At 44.2% G+C, this 21,054-nt stretch overlaps 1 protein-coding gene across 1 annotated transcript in view; it reads right to left on the bottom strand.

The window, feature by feature from the left end:
- The window catches only part of gse1 (Gse1 coiled-coil protein), a 124,011-nt gene that overhangs the window by 75,418 nt on the left and 27,539 nt on the right, over nucleotides 1–21,054 (bottom strand). Inside the window, exon 2 of the mRNA XM_037247877.1 lies at nucleotides 13,443–13,581. Coding sequence (XP_037103772.1) covers nucleotides 13,443–13,581 — 139 coding nt within the window. The remainder of the gene's footprint in view (nucleotides 1–13,442; nucleotides 13,582–21,054) is intronic.

The raw sequence follows: 21,054 nt of genomic DNA, 5'->3' as shown, positions 1-21,054 counted from the left end.
GAAAAAATGTGATTGAACTGGAAGTTCATAATAAGGATAGGTATAAATTTCAATGACATCTAAGGTTAGTTAATGGTTGTGCTGGAAAGCGATCACTTTAAATAAAAATAAAATAAAAACTGTCAAACTCATGGGGCATGAATCTGCATTTAACAAGCTGAAACCAAATCAAACCACTTCGGATCAGGTTACATGCTCCTCTAATGACGGCTGGCCAAATCATATTGTGCTAATGAATTTAGGAGCTCTCTAATCAAATCTGTGTGATCTGGCTACAAGAGTGACGTGCATGTGTTTGTGTGATTAGAGATGTGACTTTGTATTGACAGCAAGAAAAAATAAATCTTGGAGTGGAGTCAGAAAAACAAAAATACTTAATACTTAAATAAATAAATGAAAGCTGACTTGGTGTTTTGTTGTTACTTTGATTCTTGATTTTCTGGGACTTTGTTAATTGAGTACTTAGATTCCTGCACTATGCTTGTTTGCCTTTTTTGTTCTGAAAAAAAAAGGTACAGTACTTTTTTAGCTCCATCCAGGCTTGCTGCCCAGCTTCCCTGAATTTCGGTTCACGTTTTGCAAACTTCATCATTGGAACTTGCAGCCCTGACAGAATGAACAAACCAAAGAAGGGAGACAAGGAAAACATGACAAAACATGAAAGAAAACTAAATCTAATCAAAACAAAGTCAACAAAAACACATACCATGACACAAAGTCTACACTGACAAACATATGCATTATATTGTTAAACAATTAATTAATGAAATGAATACATTGAAAATACAATTTTCTAAAGTTATTTTCTAAAGTTATAATAATTTATTTAAAAAAAAATCTAATCACCAATCGAATCATGGCTATGAAATCCAGATACATATTTAATTTTAAGATTTGGAAGATTTTGGCAATTTTTAGTTAAATAAAAACGATTTCTCAATTATTAAAATACAAGGCGATTAATTAGATAATTGATTCGTTGTCAATTAATCGATTAATGCCTAACCCTCTAACATACCCATGCTCATATTTTTTGGGGTTTTAGCTGCCCTCGCACATCGTGCTGTATTTAAACATGAGCGAGTGCTTTGTGACGCACAAGGGGATCAGACGCGGCACATGCACAACACTCATTCAAGCACACTCGCAGTGTCGTGCTCACCCACGAAGAGGCACGAAACACACCCCATTCCCCTGCTCTGATTAATGAAGGTCAATTAGCAATTATAATTTCCATATTTAATCAGTCCCCTGTGGTGTCGCTCTGTGGCCTGTGCTTTGACAACCAACTCTCTCCTCTCCCACTTTAGCTCCATGTCACGCTCCTGCGCGCTTCCCATCTCTTATGTCATTAGCATCTGAGCATCCCTCACTTCTCCTCCTCTGCCTCCTCTCTCAGCCCCTCCCTTATTACCATGTCATCTGTGTGACTTCTCTCTTTCCTCACTATTCTCTCTCTCCCCTCCCTCTCTCTCTCGCGGATGCCTCCCCTCATTAATCTCCTCGCCTTTCCTCTCACTGTGTTCTTCCACGGGCCTTCAAACCTCTTGCTAATTGCAATTAATCACAGAGGGAAACAGATGCATGGAACAAAAGGCAACCTGGGGAGGGGAGCATGGTTTGTGTGTGTGGCAGTGTGTGTGTCCACATGAGTAAAACAGGGTGGGGGTTTGATTAAGTTGTCACTCAGGGTGCCACAAAAAGAAAATAAGGGTTGTGACTGCAGGTTGTGTTTGTGTGTGTTTTGCGAGCATGAGGATGTCACACCTCACTGTAGCTGTACCTTTGTTGATAACAATGAGAGCCCATAAAAAAAAGATGAAAGATCCCACGTAAATGATCCCGAGCATATGGCGCAATTGCATTTAGTGCGTACACTCATTCCAGCTAAGTGAAGCTAAGTGGGATTGCTTGTTTCTGCATGTTTTGGTCATTACACCAATTCGCTCCATGTGACGTTGGCTGTATAGCTCCACTCATGCTCAACTCTCAGAGCAATAAAGGATGTTTAGGCTTTATAATCATCGTTTAGCATATGACTGGTCAATGAACTGTTCATTGAAAAGCCTTTTTAATCATGCTAATGCAGGTATTTAACTATAAATCAAGTTAGTTGTATTATGTGTGCAGCCCAGCATGTCAATGCCACTTGTGTTGTGCAGTATTAAAGATTTCTGTGATGCTTATGTGCCATTTGTCCACAAAAGCTTTCGGCAACAACAATTTATTCAACTGGTTAAAATTCAAATCATGCAACTGATGTTTATTTAAGGTTATTACACCGGCAGAGAAACTCGTATCAGAAACTTCCTTCCTCCAGATTGATAGGTGGGTCGTAACCTGAAGGCCCTCTGTCTTGAGGTCACAAAACACTGGAGGACACACATGATGTTGAAGGAGAGTGCTGACACCCACACAAAAAACGGCGAGGCGTGAGCGTGCTGGCCATTATTCATCCATCATGGCTATCTGCATCACTTATCAGCCAAAAGCAGGAAGAGGCAAAATGAAAAGCAACCAGACGTCTGAGAAAAATTGTGCCCGAGGAGCACAAACTCATCTACGTCAGACGTACGCATTGGAAATCACTTCAGAAAAGTGGCATTGCTGTGCCTGTGTCCCAAATCCTCCCTCGGCGAGTGTCCGACATGAAAGGTCAGCGACAACTCATTCATTTCATCTCATTTCTTCACATCACTCTGAGAGGATCATTGCAAGAAGGTTCGAGCCCCCCCCCCTCAGGAGTAACGTGTAGGGCATCAGAGGGATGATAATGAAATCAAGCTGATCTGATATGTTCCAGAGGATTAACACGATACGGTGACCCCCACATGACCTCCGGCATCAGATGGATATAGAGGGCGGAGCATTCGGGGAGTGCGGAACCTCATGAATTGCTAAGAAGACACAAAGCAGGTGTTGTGTTCGTGATCTTGGCAGTGAGGGTGAGCCCCTGCCCCCTCTTTTTGCTCACATCTCTTTGCAAAACATCTCCAGGGCACTCCAAAAGAGCCGCACAGGAAATTAAAGGTTGCTTTCAAAATAAAAACTCAAACCTGTGCGTGTCAGTGATTAATGATGGCCTCCATTTTAGTGACACAGCAACTTAAACGAACGAGCAGATGGAGCTGTTTCGCTTTTCAAGTAAAAGTGGAGCATTACCGAATGCCTGGGGGAGACTCTGTTAGTTTGCGACTGTTCTTTACCTGCCGATCCAGCATTTCAAGAAACGACAAAGCCTTCCTCCCCATCGCACGCACACAACAACACGCTCCCCTGACAATTCCTTCCCAGCAGGGAGCTCATCCTTTATTCATTTTTTATATATTGCCTCCTCCGAGTGGGCTGCTTGGCACGCGGAAATCGCTGCACTTAACCCATTATGCTAGGTAACGCTCCCCAGAACAGTCACTCCCTCCACGGGATAAATTATTAACTTCCTTCACATCCCACTATTTATCACCGAGCCCCATCGTGTGGAACCATTGCTCATATCCATGGCAACAAGGGCCCATTTGCGCTGCTGTCGGATGTTGCTGCTGATGGGGCGGGGAGGAGATGAAGGAGGAAAAATACCTGCTTTTGGCAGGAGCGTATTGCTTGCACGGCGCCGCCCGTTTTGCTGGCTTTAAACATCTTCACGTCCAATGGTACTCCTTATTCACAGACCCCGCGCTGCCCTCGGGTCGAGAGATGGCAGCAGTGGGGTTAATTGGATCAGAGCTTTTCCCTCGTCTCCATGGAGATGAATCATACACTCGGGGGTGACAGTCGGAGCCTTAGCGCCACGCTGTAACCTAATCACAATACTGAATCCCGGTGAGAGCGGTGACATAACTCAATAATACGCATGTGAACCTGCCGTGACCCGCATCCCTATCGCCGCACAAATACACAGGCGCACACACCCGGGCCGGTTAAACACACAGGGTTCGTCCCATGATGCCGGGTGCATATGTGCATGAGCTGGAGAGGAGAAGACCCTCACAGGTGTCCTAATTCATGAGCGTTTGCAGCTCATGAATAATTAAACAGCAAGTGCAAATGCTCTCCTTTGATCATTTACATTCACGTCTAACAGCATTAATTAATCAAACAAACCTTTTCTTTATCCCCAGGAATAGAAGGGGAAAAAAAGGCAGGCGGCGGCAGGAGCGTGCAAACAAATATGCAAAACAGACAATTCACATAGCAAACAAGTTGACTAATCACACCACTTAAGACAAATGCGAGAAGACAATTATATGTGATGCATGCCCGCATGACTCAACTTTCACAACTTCTTTCAGAGAAATTATAGTCTCACCTCCTCCAAGTCGTGACACACATTATGCTAATGTACTCAAACACAAGTAAGTGTTGGAGTGTCAATGAAGTTTTTCCACATTGTGGTACTATCAGTGTGTGTGGGGGGGGTGTCGTTTGTGTTTTCCTATCTTACGAATTCTATATTTAACACAGAGCAGTGTATGCAAAGGTAATGTATACATGTACACTTGTTTTGTGATCCTTATTGTCTTTGGGCTCAGCCCCAAACTTGCCATTTAATCAGAAGCCCCTTTGTAACACGGAATCGTGATCTTCAGTATTTTGGAGCATGTCAGCTTCAGCCATTTTGTTTTAAATCCAACAGTCAGTAAGCGAGTAATTAAAGACTGGGCAATTTTTAAATGTTAATTTTCTCTGTGGGCACCTCACAACAAACATGTTTATCTTCTCAGATTGAAAAAAAAAATGTGTTGCAAATCTGAAAGCTGGTTAATAAATACATTCTTAAAGACATTTAGTCAACAAAGTCAAGTGTTGGGAGTCTTTATTACTCCAAAATGTGATGACAATACTTTCACTTTTAATGCAAATAAATCTCTTAAGTAACGGTTATCGGCCTCCATGATTACAAATAAGCAGTATAGGCCCTGAAAAAAAACCACAGTCTATCACTGACTAACAGTTCACTAGCTTCATTTTGTTTTGATTATGTCAATTTACCACGCATACCATCTTATCATCTGTGCAACACTTTTGACATTGCATCTACCTGTAACAAAATACGGCCAAACTGGAACACTTACATCACTGAAGTCTGAATATTGACTAATATTACTACATCTTACCGATTCATTTGTGAAACTCTTTTTCGTATGTGTCTGTATGTCTGCATTGCACTGGCCCCTGGTGGTGAACTCACGCATAACGAGGAGCACAATGTTGGGTTGAAAGAGATTATTGGCACTTCTTGTCATTACAAAATGGAAAATGATTTCAAGTACTTGTGTTCTGGGTAACAAGCATAGTCACGGAACGGATCAAACTCATTAGTCAAGGCACCACCGTATTACAGAACACCAAGTACAACACTGCTCCTAGTGTGAAGTCTCTGAGTGCATCTACATAACACAAACCACAGTCACACACAGACTGCTGAGGATTTCATAGGCTTGTCGACACACTCACTAGGCGAGAAAGACCTCACAGAGAGCTACTCGTCAGCTGACCTCTTGTTTATCCTAACAATGTCTCAAACAGAGGCCATACACAGAGTCCACATAGCGCTCTCCTCCTTTGCTTAACCTGCCGCTTCTCCAAACCACCTCCCCTCATTTTCCTTAATGAGCCAGTTTGCATGCGAGGCACACTCACAGAGGCCTCGTCTTATCCAAACACAGACGCCAATACATGCGCAGACTTAAAGTACCCAGCAGACTCCTCACGCTCCCCTCCTGTCGTCAATTTCCAGGAAACAGTGAAAGGCACGTCCGACTTGTGGACCATATCAATATCCTCCATAAAGGGGAGGGACGGACGAAGGAAGGGAGGGGCGGCCCGCCTCACAGGCTTCTTTTAGCACACCTCGTAAAAGCTAAATGATAGTTGAAGTGAATGAGAACACGTCAAGGTGTGTGTCGGAGGGGCAGAAGGAAAAGTGAGTTGTTAACAAGATAGCAAGGGGTTGTAAAGAAAGGAGATGCGGATCTTGCACGGGCCTGTTTGGGGTGCTTGTGTGTAAGGAGTGTATGTATGGTTGTGTGAAAGTATACACCTCCCTTGTTCAGTCACCAGGTTTTTGTGTTAAAAAAAGAGAGCACGATCACTCATTTTCAAACTTATTTTCATCATTAATGCAATCAACTGTACTAAGAAGCTCAAATTAACCCAAATTAATTCAAGTTCAGCTGTTATGTGCTAACGGGTTCATAATTTCTTTCCAGCCCCAAACCATGATGTCGCCACCACCAAGTTCTTTTGGTGATGAGCAGTTTGGTGTTTTGGACCTCGGGTGGAAAAATTCAACCCAGTATTGGGTCTCATTGGTTCTCATCATATGTGTGTACAAATGTCGAATGAAGCATCCAGTGAGATTATATAAAGTTAAATAAAAGATGTAGAAGTATGTGTGCTGCTGTAGTAAACTAGTTCAGCCAAAGTTTAGTCAAAGAGCGGAGATCTTTCTTGTGCACGTTTAAATATGCATGATGTGGTTAAGAGTGGAAAGGTCGACAACAGTTGAGATCCTCTGCCGAGGTGGTAAACAGACCGCGGTTGAGCCTTTGACACAAATATACACGGTTGTTGACATGCAGAGGTGTCGAGCAGTTGCCGAGAGGATCAATGGAACAGAGTGTTTGTGTTTTCCTCTTCTCAAATATTCTACTGAACGAAGCAGCGAGGAAGAGGTTGCAATTAAAATCAGGATTAGCTCAGGTACACAAGACAAGCTTCACCATGTTGTCTGAGCTTTGTATACTATCGCTGTCAGCGCCATATGCAAGAGAGAGTCCCAGCGGCTGTGTGCGAGCTCCAGGAGGAAACACAATGCAGGATGAGTCCCACTCAGCGGCGGCAGCCCACGAGCAAGAGCTTGGATGAGATAGAAACAAGGCGGTGACAGAATGACAAGCCGACAAGAGGCAGAGAGAACATGTAAAAGGACAAAATGCTTTCTTCCTGGCTTGGGAGTGTCTCATTTTTCTCATTAGAGGAGCTCCGTGGATAAAAGCAGGCCTGATAGGCATGTTTTACTCTCTCTCTCGCTCTCGCTCTCTCGCTCTCGCTCTCTCCCTCTTGCTCTCTCGCTCTCGCTCACTCTCTCTCGCTCTCTCGCTCTCTCTCGCTCTCTCTCTCTCGCGCTCTCTCTCTCGCGCTCTCTCTCTCGCGCTCTCTCGCTCTCTGCCTCTTCTCTCCCCCACTGTGCATACGCCACTTAATTAATTACACCTTATCATCATATTGCTATAACAACCACTGGCGGCTAATTAACAGCACGCCTCGATCGTGACCCCGTATTCAAGGGCCGGGGCGAGTTTTTGTGCAAAAGAGCGAGATGCGAGAAACATCCAGCAGGGGCGGAAGAAAAGTGGCGACGACGTACGGCGGAGGTAAGAAAAAAAGCAGCGTCGAAATGAGGAGCTCTTTGAAGCGACAGACACAAAGGGGGGGGAGGCAGAGGGGCTTAGAGGAGATAGATGGAGAACCGCCTCTTTGCGCCATGCTGGACTGCAAGCAGCCTGCCTGGAGCCAGAGAGGCTGGTTCAGAGCCTCAACTAGGGGGCGTCACACCCCGGACACGTCACTTCCAATCGCCCCTGAGCCAGCCTGATCCTGGCCAGATTGCAACGCCAGGCTCCTGTGGCCCCAAACACACTCAAACTGATTTTATCATCGAGGAGGAAGGCGGGAGGAATTGTTGAAGTGAAGCAAAGCCTAGAAAAACACATGCAAGCCTGAACAAGCTGAAAACCACGCAGACCACATGAAACACTCAACTGGCTCAACTGAGCGAGAGGGAAATGAGGAGCGAGAAAAGGGTGCGCTGGAGCCATAATTTGCTTAGTGGATGTGATTGGATTAGTGCTGGGGTCATATTATTCTTCACCCACATCTCACACGCGCACACACACACTCACGCATACACGCTCGCACACACACTTCTCAAAGCTCAGTGCCACAGTCTAAGCAATAATAGTGTTTGACTGCGCTTAAGCAGAATGACATACATTTATTTTCCGAGTCTGCTCAACAGTTTTTTGAAGAGAATGGTGACAGAAGTGCAAGAGAATTCAAGCACAAGCACATATACGGAAAAAAACGGAAAGGTATGGAATTAATTTGAAGGCCAAAATCATGTCACATAAATTAAAACATACACTACATCTGCTCACAAAACACAAAAGATGAAATCTATATTTTTCTTGTGACTGGAAGAACAAAAAATACAAAAAGTGTAATAAAGATGCATATTTAACACCTCTGAACATTGTTTTTCTTTCCACAAGTTTAACACAGCAACATCTTTTTTTTTTCATTCATTTTAAAACATTGTCGCTTGAAGTGCATACGAGACAGCTCCTTTAACTTCAACTTGAAATTAACTGATGAGATGCAAGTTTAATTTGTTCCTTGATCACGCTTGTAACTAAAAGCACTTGTATCTCCAATTTTCTTTCCCCAATTCAATCACTAAGGCCAGTTGTAAGCTAGTCGATGACATTTTGCATTGTCTACATTAACTGAGCAGACATGAACAAAAAACGTTGTTCTTTGTCTACATTAACTGAGAAGACGTGAACAAAAAACGTTGTTCTTGTTTTAAATGTCCATTGTATAAGGCTTTGCTTTAGGATTAGTTTGAAAGTAAACATCACCTGCGAGTGGCAATAGACAACTTGCAGTTTCTTCTATATCTGCCAAACTGCATGCATCTTTTTGTGGAGTTGAGTTCATTGCCACAAGACAGCCATCTTACCTTAAACGTTTTCTCGCAACTCAAAGCAAAAACATATTTTATCTACTCTCTCAAAGCACTACTGTTTTTCCAAATATAAACCTTTCAGTCTGATTCTATGGATTGCACTTGATTAATTTGACGATGAAAAAATAAAAAACGAGAATGTGGGAAGAAAGTGGGAGTGAAAAGGAATCAACTGCCAGTGATCTACCAACAGGGTAGAAAAGTCATGTTCGCTGTCAGCCATTAACATGACCACGACTGAATTATTTAAAGCACACTCTCACCTGTGTGTGAGTGTGTGTCAAACGGTACACTGCGAAGAATAAGGGCTCAGTGTTGCCATCATGTGGCTGCTAGAAATAAGACCCTGGTGCTCTGTTTCAAGCTGCACAGCACACACACACACACACAAAGATTCATGCCCACAGCGGCATGTGTGTTCACGAGCACACATACTGTCAGCATGCTTAAGAAGACAAAGCGAAACTGACATCTCCCATCTAGGTGATGCATGCATCCTGTAAGATGCCTGGCTTAGAGTTTAATTTAAGTCCAAGCCACTGACTTAGATGACAATCAACAGCAATCACATGCAGTTGTAGCTGTTAACTAATTTATGTCTGCAAAAACTGACAAAACTCATTCATTTTATTTTGTCTTTTGGGGGAAAATGTTCATTTCGCGCTGCACACAACTCTGAGCTCCCAAAACATGACAGGTGTGCTGGTTGGTGTGCCAGTATTAAAGACCATTGAAGTGGATGATCCAGGGTTACCGTGGCAACAACAGAGACGCTATCCGCCCCATTACAAACCATTCAGATAATGAAGATGCTGATCTCAATTACCTAATAAATTGTTGCTGTCCACTGTAACAAACTCATATGACAGGATGCGATCTTGAGAGGAGGCTTTTGTGTTGTGGCTCTTTCTTAGGAAAATCAGAGAAGCAGGAGACGTGAGAGTTGAAACCAACCATTTTGATTTGAAGAGCAAGAAAAAGCAAATAAGGGGAAATGATAGGTGAGGATGAGAGTGGAGTAGTGCCTGTGGTAGGCGAGGATTGGGGGAGAGGGTGGGGGGATATGAAGGGAGCTAACAAGAGCATATGACAGTACGACCCGTGCCTTCCCCTGACAGGCTTTATTACAGTGCCACCTGCAGAGAAACAGCAAAAAGCACTTAGCCACAGCCGACAGAGGAGGAGAGAGAGGGATGGAAGAGAGGGAGGGAGGATGCGTGCAAGGGATAATTGACAATGGAGGGGATGGAGGAAAGCAACAAAAAGGAGCAGCATGATGGAAGGACATTAATTTCATTTGACGAGAGATTTGGGATGCTTCAGATTAAGTCATTAGAAAATAAGGTTTTCATCCTGCAGCTCATGCTTATGTTTGAATAGCACTCAAAGAGAGCAGAACTCTGCATAAAAGGCGCCCTTTTTGTTTTTCAAACTGGGCAGAGGTAAAGAATGCTATCTGTTCCTTTAATACAGCATATTTTTATTCTTGGACTCTACGATCAATGGGCACCTTCTATCCTCCCTCAGACGCTTAGCAGCTGTCAATAAGATGACTTGAAGAAACAAAGCAGTGCGAGTGTGTGGGCAGACAGGTTTAATCCTGCTTGAACACCTGTTTCCTTGGGCCTGTGAGGTCAAAGGTGAGTCTTTCGAGGTCTTTACTAAGTGGTCAGTGCTCAGGCTTTCTGCTAGAACCTGATCTCACTGGGTTGACCTCACAATAAGGGCTAAAGAGCAAATATATATAGTCGCCTAATCCCTATGCGGTGTATATATGATATACTCATTGAGTTAAACAGCTGAATTTTGGTTCTGTTTTATTCATTCACTGTCATTGTTTGCTGCAATTTATGCAGGCCATGAGGAGGAAATAATTAAGGAGATGAAATGAAGAGAGGTTCATTACATCCTGAATGGTGGCTGTTCACATCTATTAGCGCTTTGTCCTGCTGATGTATTTGCTGATGAGCTCAAGCCAAGTAATGACGTGCTCTGCTGGCTGTGAATCTATAGGTCTCTCCCTAAATCTGCGGCGGCTGGCTCCCAGGCTGTGGATGGAAAACCACAGTCACTAAATCAAATCCATCCGCAGGAAAAAGGAGAGAGTGAGCGGGTTGGGGGGGGGCGCTGAAAGTAAGGAGGGCGAAGGGTCTGTTTCTCAGCCGGTTGGAGAGAGGAATGTGCTGGAGAGTGGACAAATCAAGCAGGAGTGACTGCACAATGAGGTCAGTGTGACCGGAGGAGGCTGACTCACATGCAGACAAACAAACACTTTAAACACACACATACACACAGAGCCAATGATTGAGTGAGGCCATAACCCCATGCCCACCCTGAGAGTGGCTAATAACTGTGGCGCGGTGCCAAACCCACTGTCTCCCGACTAATTCCCGCCACACCAAACCTCCCCTAAGAGTGGCGCCACTCTGCAGAACAGGCCTCTGATTCTCAACAAAATCCTGTGATCATTACTGAATTAGTCGAAAACGATGGTGAGAAAAAAAAAAAACCTGCCGTCTGTGGCTGGACCAAGTCCCCTGAAGAAAAGATGTTATGGAAACATAAAGAAGAGTGCTAAAAATGCAGGCTTTCATTGTGTCAAAATAGAAAATGGATTGAAATGTGCGTTTGATTTTCACTTTTCAAGTCACAAGGATGCTGGCAATTGTCCAAATGTTTTTCTTTTTTCCACTCGCCACCAACTTTATGCATTCTACAGTAATGATATGCCGGGAACATGGAGCAATTAATGCTTTCAGCGATTTATTACAAAGCCAAGGTTGACGTACTGTTTGGTCTAAGTACCAATGTTGCCTGAGGTAAAATGCAGCTAGTTCATTGCTTGAGAGAACTTCTTTAGTGTGCGATAACAGCTGTAAAATGAGAGGAACAAAATCTGAAAATGAAAAAAGAAAGAGAAAAAACAGAACTGTAAAGGTTATCCATTGTTGTGTTTTACTTAATGTGTTGGGTATTGTTTTGTTCTTTTATGGAGTTCCAGTGAGGTGGCATCTTGCCAAGGCACTGTCTCTATGTACACACACACTTTTTTTCCAGCTTTGTGGGAGCTGTGACAAGCTTGACAGTCTCTTGGGAGATTCACCCTCTCACCCACAAGAATAAAAGCAAAGCAGCAGAAGGGGTGGGGGAGCAAGCAGTCCTTTCTTGTCACCCAGTTGCCTGTCCAGTCATCATTTTCTATCAACCAAAAGACTCAATGGAACAGGACTAATACACACTGTGTTAACTTTTGATAAAGGAAGTGGAATCCTCCTCCTAAAAGCAAATGCCAAATATCCTCAAGTACGCCCCCCAACCTGGTGGTGCTCCACACAGCCACGGTGGGTTATTGCAATTGTATTGAACTGGCCGGCAGCCAGAGTGGAAACACTGCCAAGTCCAGCTGTGATGTTGTCATCACAATACACTGAAAGCCTCATCTCATAACAATTACATGTGCGGTTTGTGTAATGCAGGGACAAACACATGTCAAGGACACAAACATGACTAAAGTGGAATCACTAAATTAGTGCAAGCCATTTTGTACAGCTGTTGTATTGCATGCATGTGAACAAAATACTGTGGTTGGTGAGTGCAAATTGCAGGGGTAACCAGAAATGAAATGCCCAACAAGACACCATAGGAGGCTGCATCCTCTGTTCATGTGTGTGAACACTGAACAGGTCCTTTTATTCCACATGAGTAGAGGATCCGGGACGTGCCATGACAGCGTGAGCGGCAATACAAGCGACATGATGGCGATTACTTAAATAACTCATGAAAACGCAGCTCTCAAGCCCCGCGGGACCACTGAGAGTCATGTCGAGCGCTAGATTCCAACGTGCGTGTCTGGGTTAGTGCTGCGGCCTTTGTCACGACTCTTTAACCAAGTGTCAGAGACCAACTTGTGGTTTAGTTAACCTGTGTGTGCGCGTGTGTATGTGTGTGTTCTGCGGTGAAAGCGAATGTGTGTGTGTGTTCTGTGGTGAAAGTGAATGTGAAGGCTTTCTGTAAACGACCGGGGGGGCCCTCATGGCTAAACAGAAAATAGCCTGAGAGAAAAAACAGGGAGGAAACCTGGGTAGCTCGGAACACTGATCGGGAGAGGCAGATAAGGAAGTGATAAATATGGGTGCAGGGATGCCGAGATAAAGAAAGGAAAGTGAGTGGAGCAATAATTACATTTACATATAAAAATAAGGAAGGGGTGAAGTAGACCTGCGATAAGGTCAATAAAAACGTCAAGAGGGAGACAGCAACGCTTTTCACATAAACACACAAAGCCACGGACGGCATTCCAAAGGGGGTCTCACATACACATTGCTTTCTTTTTAGGCCCATGCTCCTACTTGAACATAAAATTCTCATCTCTTATTTAGAATTTAAAAGAACTTCAAATTCGTAACAGCAAATCAGAAGGAGCAAATCAAGCTAATTAATCATAAACCAAATAAAACAGATTAAATTGTGACAGAAGCTAGCGGAATGTAATAACCAGAAAAGCATGGTTGCAGACAAACACAATTCTTATCCTCCAGTCATTTACCTTTGTAGACAATTAGCAGCGTACGGTAATTACAACTGCCAACCTCTAGCGCAGAAATGACCTAACTTCTAACACAACTAAAAAATGTGGGTATAAGATCAAAGCAGAATTTTCTAAATCTTCAGCATTCATAAGAGCATGACTCACTGGAACATGGGCGGTCGACTGGCTCGGATATCTCTGGCTCCGAGGTCACTGGGTGATGAGCGTGGTCGCTTGCAGGTTGCAAAATCTTTAAGCTTTCCTCCTTGCCGGCTCTCGTCGACTCCTCTGTCACAGTGTCGGCCTGAAAGATAAGGAGATTTAATTTGAAGTAGTAAGTGCCATTTCAACTGTGACATTCTAACGGTAATAGAGCAAAAAAAAAAAATACTGCATAAAAAAAAAAGGTTGCATATGAAATCTTTCCCACATGATCAACCGAATCGAGTGGTGGATATGGATCTCCCACTGTGCCCAGATTAATAACAAACCAAATATCCCTAACCACAAACAAACCAGATGAAATAAAATTGCCATTTTGCAATCTCATATTATGTAGACTTAGTCATTATATAATTGGTATTGCGTCCATCTTGAACTATTTGAGGTGTTGACATTCCCACTATAAAAAGACCAAGAAGAGAGGAACACAGGCCGATGCAGCACAGGAAGCCTCCTGTGAAGTTACAGAAGTCAAAAAGCAGCTGCAATCCAAGACATAAAGAGCAGCTCTGACAGCTTCAGTCTGCTTGGATCTGCTTTGCTCCACTCTACAGCTGCGAGGAACACGGGATGAGCCTCGAGGAGAGAAGCAATGTGACCATGAGCAGGAGAGGGGAAACGGAAATGCTGGCTGTCAGAATGGAAAAACTTTAAAGGAGCCTCAGCGTATATCATTGACGAGAGACAGCAAGGTAGGTGTGGAGCGAGCTGAGACAAAGACACATCCTGCTGTTATGAAGTGAACAGATCACCCAGTCGGAGACAGACACACTGAGCCACAAAGCAGAGGAATGCCCCGAAGACTCAGAAGACTCAAACCCCTCTGAAACACATACTTATAAATATATACAGGATAAGATTATTTTGAGATGGCCAGGATTTCTCCTTAAATCTGCCAATGACAGCAATGTGTCCAGGCCCTGCCCCTTCATCATACTTCACAGTTGGGATAATGTTTTGATGGTGTTATGCTTTGCTCCTCTGCAAAGTTCAAATATGCAGCAATTTATTTTTAACAACAGTGGCTTTTTCCATTTTGTCCTCCAGTGACATCAATTCTTATTTAATGTGTGACCTTTTGTAAATTTGGCACCAGAGATGTTTGCAAGTGACAGATATTTTTTAGCTGACATTGTACGAATTTTCTTCACCTCATTGAGCATTCTTGGCTGTGCCACTTCTAGGGAGTATCAACAGTGGTGAAATTTCTCCAATTATAAATAATCTCTCTTTTGATGAGCGTGAAGGATTTAAAGAAAATCAGTACTTCTTAGTGTCGGGCTCCTGAGAACTATTTTGTGTAAGGCAAAGATGAAGCAGGGTTGCCAAGATTGATGCTAAAATGTCGCTACCGTTGCTCTCATGCGACTCATCTTCGGCCATCACACTTGTTATTAACAGTCTGTCATGTTGCACAACATGAGTGTCTTGTGGGCACGAAGTACATAAGAGCTTCAGTGACGAAGGGACATTAAAGGCCTGATTCTGAATTGAGTGTTGATGAGTGCACACTCATGTTGAGTTGCAGTGGAAGATAGGGGCATTAGATGCAGCGCACGAGTCAGGAGGTGAAATGAGAAATATCAACAGAGGCACTGCTAATTGAGGTTAATTCCACTGTTGAACAGTCTCGCCTGTAATCGGCAAGGAGGACTCTGCCGCTAATGGAGGATGTTGAACCACAGGAGTCTGCGGCCAGCTTTCCGTCCTCAATGAAGCCGACAATATTAGTGCTTGAGTATCAATAAATATAATTCATCCATTCATTATCTGAACCACTTTTGCTGATGACATGTCACCTTTGTAGTGGGAGTAAGAAATAAACAGCTTTGAAACGAGCAGGATTAGCTTTGTATTTGGAGAATCCTTCGCTCGCGAGCAAACTCCACCCAGCCAGGTGAGCACACAATCAAAACAATAGACAAGTGTAACAAATGACAAGTGCTTTTGTAAATAACATCTACTGACACAAAAAGTACTGATGTGATTCTTCACGACATAAGCACACCCTCATTGTCCACTCCAGGGACGAGCACTTTCTTCAGAGGCGAGCTAATCGATAGCCGAGCGCTGTGCAGCATTCGCCACGCGACGACTGCAACATTAATTGATGGGGACGGACATGCGTGTTTGTGTGTGTCACCAGCGTGCGTGGTGATGGTGATGGTGGCGGGCATTGACACACACCGTCAAAGGTCTAAACAGGAAATACACTCGAGGAAGTCGTTAAGTTTGTCAGCAAGGGCGCGGGGGAGATCAATGGCAAGTCAAGTTGTCAGCTGCTGAATCACAGGAGGAGATTGTGGGTGTACACAAAATGTTCACGCTTGACTTGCCCCCGGACACTCTATTAGGTAAACCTACTACTGTGAGCCAATACAAGAGCTGTATGATAGAGTCAAGTACATTTTCCGATATTTGCAGTGAAGGAAAAAAAAGGATGGATGGATTAAACTAGAAATTGCAATTAAAAGGACGAAAGCAAGCTGTCGGTCTCTCTTTGTTTTTTTAAGAATTTTTCTTTATCTGCTGCTTGTGAAATTTGCTGTCACCCAAAGCAAAAAAATAAATAAAAAATCAGTCCAGTAGTAACTATCCAAAAGTATTAAAATGCTGCATTGATATGGACTAAGAAAATAATACGTTTTTCTTATTGGCCAGTGAAAAGGCAAATAATCAGATTAAGCCTGCTGGATGACTGTTGGCATTAGAGAAGAGCAAAGCAGATGCTTGCTCATGTAAAAAAAAAAAAATGTCATGGATTACTATTAGAACAACAGTGGGGATATATTCCTCCATAGGGATACAGTGACTCTCCCTTCGGGATTTCGAGGCAGATGTCACCCACAGGAAGTGACTGCCCTACAATGTCATGCCACCATGCTGTTGTGCATATGTGCCAGCGTGTGCGGCGGCTGCTGCGTTGGTGTGCAGCTCCGCTGACATTTCATCAAACGCGCTTGACATTTCCAGAGGATTTAAAGATTTGATCCCTTCTGTGTTGAGGAAGTTGCGCACTGCCCTCCTCACCACTCTGAGGGAGGCCGGCGGCGGTGCGCTTCGCCCGCGAGAGGCCTTACCGCACACCATTTTGGTGATGTCACTCACCCGTAGATCGACCACTGCACTACACGCTGCCTGCCTTTTAGAAATGACTGGTTCACTGCTCACTCTTTTAGTTATTATTCCCCCCCAAGCAGTTGAGTGTTTCTGCACGCCTCAACCCAGGCAGAAGAGCGAGGACCAGAAGATATGAGAGGAGGAAGCGGATATGGTGTGGGAAGCAAAGAAAACAAGAAAGTGTGAGCGAGAGATCTGTTTCTCCAGCTACAGGCTAGTTAGTGGAGCAAACTGACACACAATGACATCTCTCTTCCACTGAACTAGACTGAAAAGGGCTCACGACACTTTGTGCTCCCCCTCTCTCGCTCCCTCACTCTCGCTCTTTATCACTCTCTCTCTCATTCAACTGTCCCTCCATTGCTCTCATCTCTCTCCATCAGCCCTGCGGCTCCGGTGTTGCTTTTTCTGCCTGGATGGACACTGCAGTAGTGCTGTCCTAGCCCAGGGCTCAGCTTACACCTCACCACAATATGTTGAACACACACACATACATTCCTGATATGCACATATGAACACAGACATGAGGAGGCCCGAGGTCTGGCAGGGGTCAGTCAAGGCCAAAGGAATAGGAAGACAAACAGAAACAACCTCACGCTCTGACACGGTAGTACAGCAAATAAATGTTTATGTACTGCTTGAGTTCACGCATACGCTTACGGCACACGTGTGTGTGTGTGTGTGTGTGTGTGTGTGTGTGTGTGTGTGTGTGTGTGTGTGTGTGTGTGTGTGTGTGTGCGTGCGCCTGCATGTTTAAATAAGGAACACAATTCAGACAACACACAAAACGTATACAGTATGTGAAGACGGGTGGGTAGACAAACACGCACACATACACACACACACACACACACACACACACACACACACACACACATACATATACACACGTACACAAAAAACACACAGTTGGTGACAACTGCTGGGCTGCAGCACCGCTCTCCCAGGTCTATTAGGGAGTCTAACAGGAAAAGGGTAAGTGCTATCGATTGGCCTCGTGGTCACAGCAAAAACAAGCTGACTATTAGAGTGCTTTCTTTTGAGCTGAGCACGCATCCACGCACGCACACACACAGACACACACACACACACACACACACACACACACACACACACACATACATACATACATACATACACGCACACACACATAGGATTTGATTATTTTGTTGGAAAGTCAGACTTGTAGAGAGAAAGCGCAGATTCATATGCACTGTGTTATAGTTTGTCGTTATACAGTGGCTGCAGTGGTACAGTGGTGCTCAAAACACTCAAATAATCTTTCCCAATTGAAATGAATGGAAATGCCACTAATGTGTTCATGACTCATCTCCCAATAAAAACATATGTTTTTACAATCTGTTTTGAATAAGGGAAATAGTACTCTATATTGTCTTTATAGTAATAAAATACAGTGAGTGCATCGTGATATGATGTCCTTTGGTGTTTGCACCTTGGTCATCGGGGGGCAGTATAACGCAGTCATGAAGCCACAAACAAAGAAGACTTTCCCAACAACTACAAACAACTTAGTAAATCGCAGTGTTAGTTGTTTTTTGCATAGGATAAAGAAAATATGCCTAGTATTGTATCTTGTCTTTCTTCATGTGTTGCTCCACCATGTGAGTTCAAGTGTCAGTTGGTTAAAGGTTGACACGGTGACTATCAATGTGATTCATTTGTTCATTTATGGCATTTGGCACTTTGTGTTTGCATTGAGCAAGTGAAAGTAGAGTCATGCGCTTGTTTTAAATACCAAAGCTGGGATTATATATTAAGTTTGACAAAAAACTTCAACACGAGCACAATATGCGACTCAGACTTGAATGCTGCATGCAAAGCTGCTAAAGCTTGCAAGAATACAAAAAGATCTATACGCGCCTCTCCTGATTAAGACACCAGGGAATATGAAAGGATTTAAAAGAAGTCACAAAATGAAATTTGGACAATCCTATAAACACAATTGTCCATCACCTCTTAATGGACAAAAAAACCCAGGACTTTTTCCAAAGGTGCACTTTTGTGCAGTATAAGATCTTTTCCAGCGTTTTTGTGGAGGCATTACAGCACAATTTAAGCAACGTGAAAGGCTGTTGTCAGCCAAAAAATACAGCTCAACTCATAAATCTGTTGCCAGGCCACAGGAAAATGTATACAGTGTGTAATATATTGAGCAGAGCGCAGCAGAACAGCCGTATCCTCCAGGGGGAGAGCAGTAAAGACAGAGAGAGCCATACATAAATATGGGAGGCAGAGAGACCACAACACAACGGCCTGTTTTATGCTGGCTTGGTAAATTGTGTCCAGAGGGCACACACGCACGCACAACCTGTCATTAGTAGCAGCCTCCTGCAGATCCAACATCTTGCGCGTGTGTACGTGTACCTTTGAGTTCAGGTTTTATATTTTAGACCAAAGCATTTGTTGTCCTCTCTGATGTAACCTGCCATCCGGATCACAACCTGACACGATCAAATCTTGTGTGATGAGTTCAAAGACCCCCTACCCCACACTTTTGCTCCTGTGCACTCCGTCCTCCCCCCAGTAGCTTCCTCTGACGCCGACACACACATTTAGCCGCAGCCTTCTGTCTACCAGCTGCCACTTTGCAGCCATTCATCAGAGCTATGATTAGCCAGCGGAGGAATGTCGTGTAGCTACAGACAACTCCTCACCCCGACCCTGACCTCACACCTTCGGATGACCCCGGTCGACCCCAGGCTGCGGCAGCTGCTATAGTGCCGCGGCCGACACACTCCATTAGGTCTGACACCTGCTTTTACACACACTTTGAAATACGAACGCACGCGCACACAAAGATGCACATGATAGAAGGGGGAGCAAAGCAAGATTTAGAACTCTTACTTGCACACACACTCACGCACAAACACACACACACACACGGGCCCAAATACAAAAGACCTTTACACATGCTAATGTAGTGAGGTGGCCCTTTTATGAGATTACACAGTCATTACAGAGAGCGGGGTCATGAGGGGCACCTGTAGCTTAGTGTCTCCACAGCCCGCATGTATAAATGCGTGCGCACGAGAATAAAGTATCACGCCGCGCAGTGAACGTATCACATAAACAGTTAAAGGGCCAATAGCGCCATTCAAGGGACACTGCGCATATGTTCTCTGTGCAATAAGACACTCTTTGTGTGAGCAACTCTCCTGTACGTGTGCGTGTGTGTGGGCCCCGGGCCGACTCTGACAGCTCCGTGCTGGCCATCTGCTGGCAGTCACACCAGGAGAAAGCAACCGCAGCCAAACAATGGAGAGCAATGACAGTCCAGGATTTGTAGAGAGTTTAGTGTGTGTGGGGGGGGGGGGGCATCTATGCATTTTCAAAGATCCAAATCAACCCGGCTCTATGAGCATGTGGGTAGGGGCGTGGCGGTTGTTGATAGGTTGCCTCTGTTGCCAGGCGATAGATTAACAAGACCAAATGGCCATCTGAGGTGGACAGATAGCATTGAGAGAATGTTAGCCCAGGCTGCTGTCATTTTGTCAATTTGGACATTAAGTGCACGTTTCTCAACATGGTGTGTGTGTGCGTGTCCGTGTGCATGTGTACACTCTCAGGGTTTGTCTCCAGATTTCTGTGAGTGTAAGTAGAATGCTGCTTTGGATGGAAACAGATGGTCAGGTGTTGGTAGGAAGCTGCCTGGCTGTATTTGATGCCAATCTGACAGCAAGCATCATCCAGCTGGGAAGAGGCCGGCAGCGAGTTCTTAAAACCCGGCCAGGTGGTCGGTAATCAAGCTTGCGTCACAGGACGCTAGTTTATCATTCTATTAGACAATTCGGCCAAATAAATGCAGTCAGGCTTCCTTGTAAAAACTAAAACGAAAGAGGTCGGGCAAAATAATCTACTGGTGTACTTTTTGCCCATTGAAATGAATGGAAACGCTACTAAGCTGCAAAAAAAGATTGTAATTGTATTTTACTGGGCGGAAAAGCACTCCCTAACATTGTACAAGTACATACAATAATGTTATGATTATAAATGGAATTAAAAAGAATTGAATACAAATGTCACACGATTAACTCAATGGCCATTGTGCTCATCCGCCTTGGCCACCCCAGCATTAGCATGAAGGACTGAAAATGAAATGAAACACGGTCTCTTGGTTTTATTTTTAGTTCGACAATAAACTTGAACTGGGTGGTGTGATAATAAACAGCTTGAAGCCTCTTTTTTTAACACTGTTTGAATTGGTCGTAAGAAAGCTTGCGTCGCTATTGCATGGCGGCTCTACATTCAGCTCGCCACATCCTGCTAAGTCTTATCTATATGCGTGTGTGAGGAGCAGCTAGGGGCCCCGACTGTTCCTTGCGAACGCGTTGAAGTTGGCATGGATCGCCCGCTGGCTCACAAATAGGGCACACACCTATTTACACGGCCACAGAATGAATGGCGGGCATTGTCT

The sequence above is a fragment of the Syngnathus acus genome, chromosome 3 (genome assembly GCF_901709675.1).
Source record: "Syngnathus acus chromosome 3, fSynAcu1.2, whole genome shotgun sequence".
NCBI lineage: Eukaryota > Metazoa > Chordata > Actinopteri > Syngnathiformes > Syngnathidae > Syngnathus > Syngnathus acus.
This window is presented reverse-complemented; position numbering and strand designations above follow the sequence as displayed.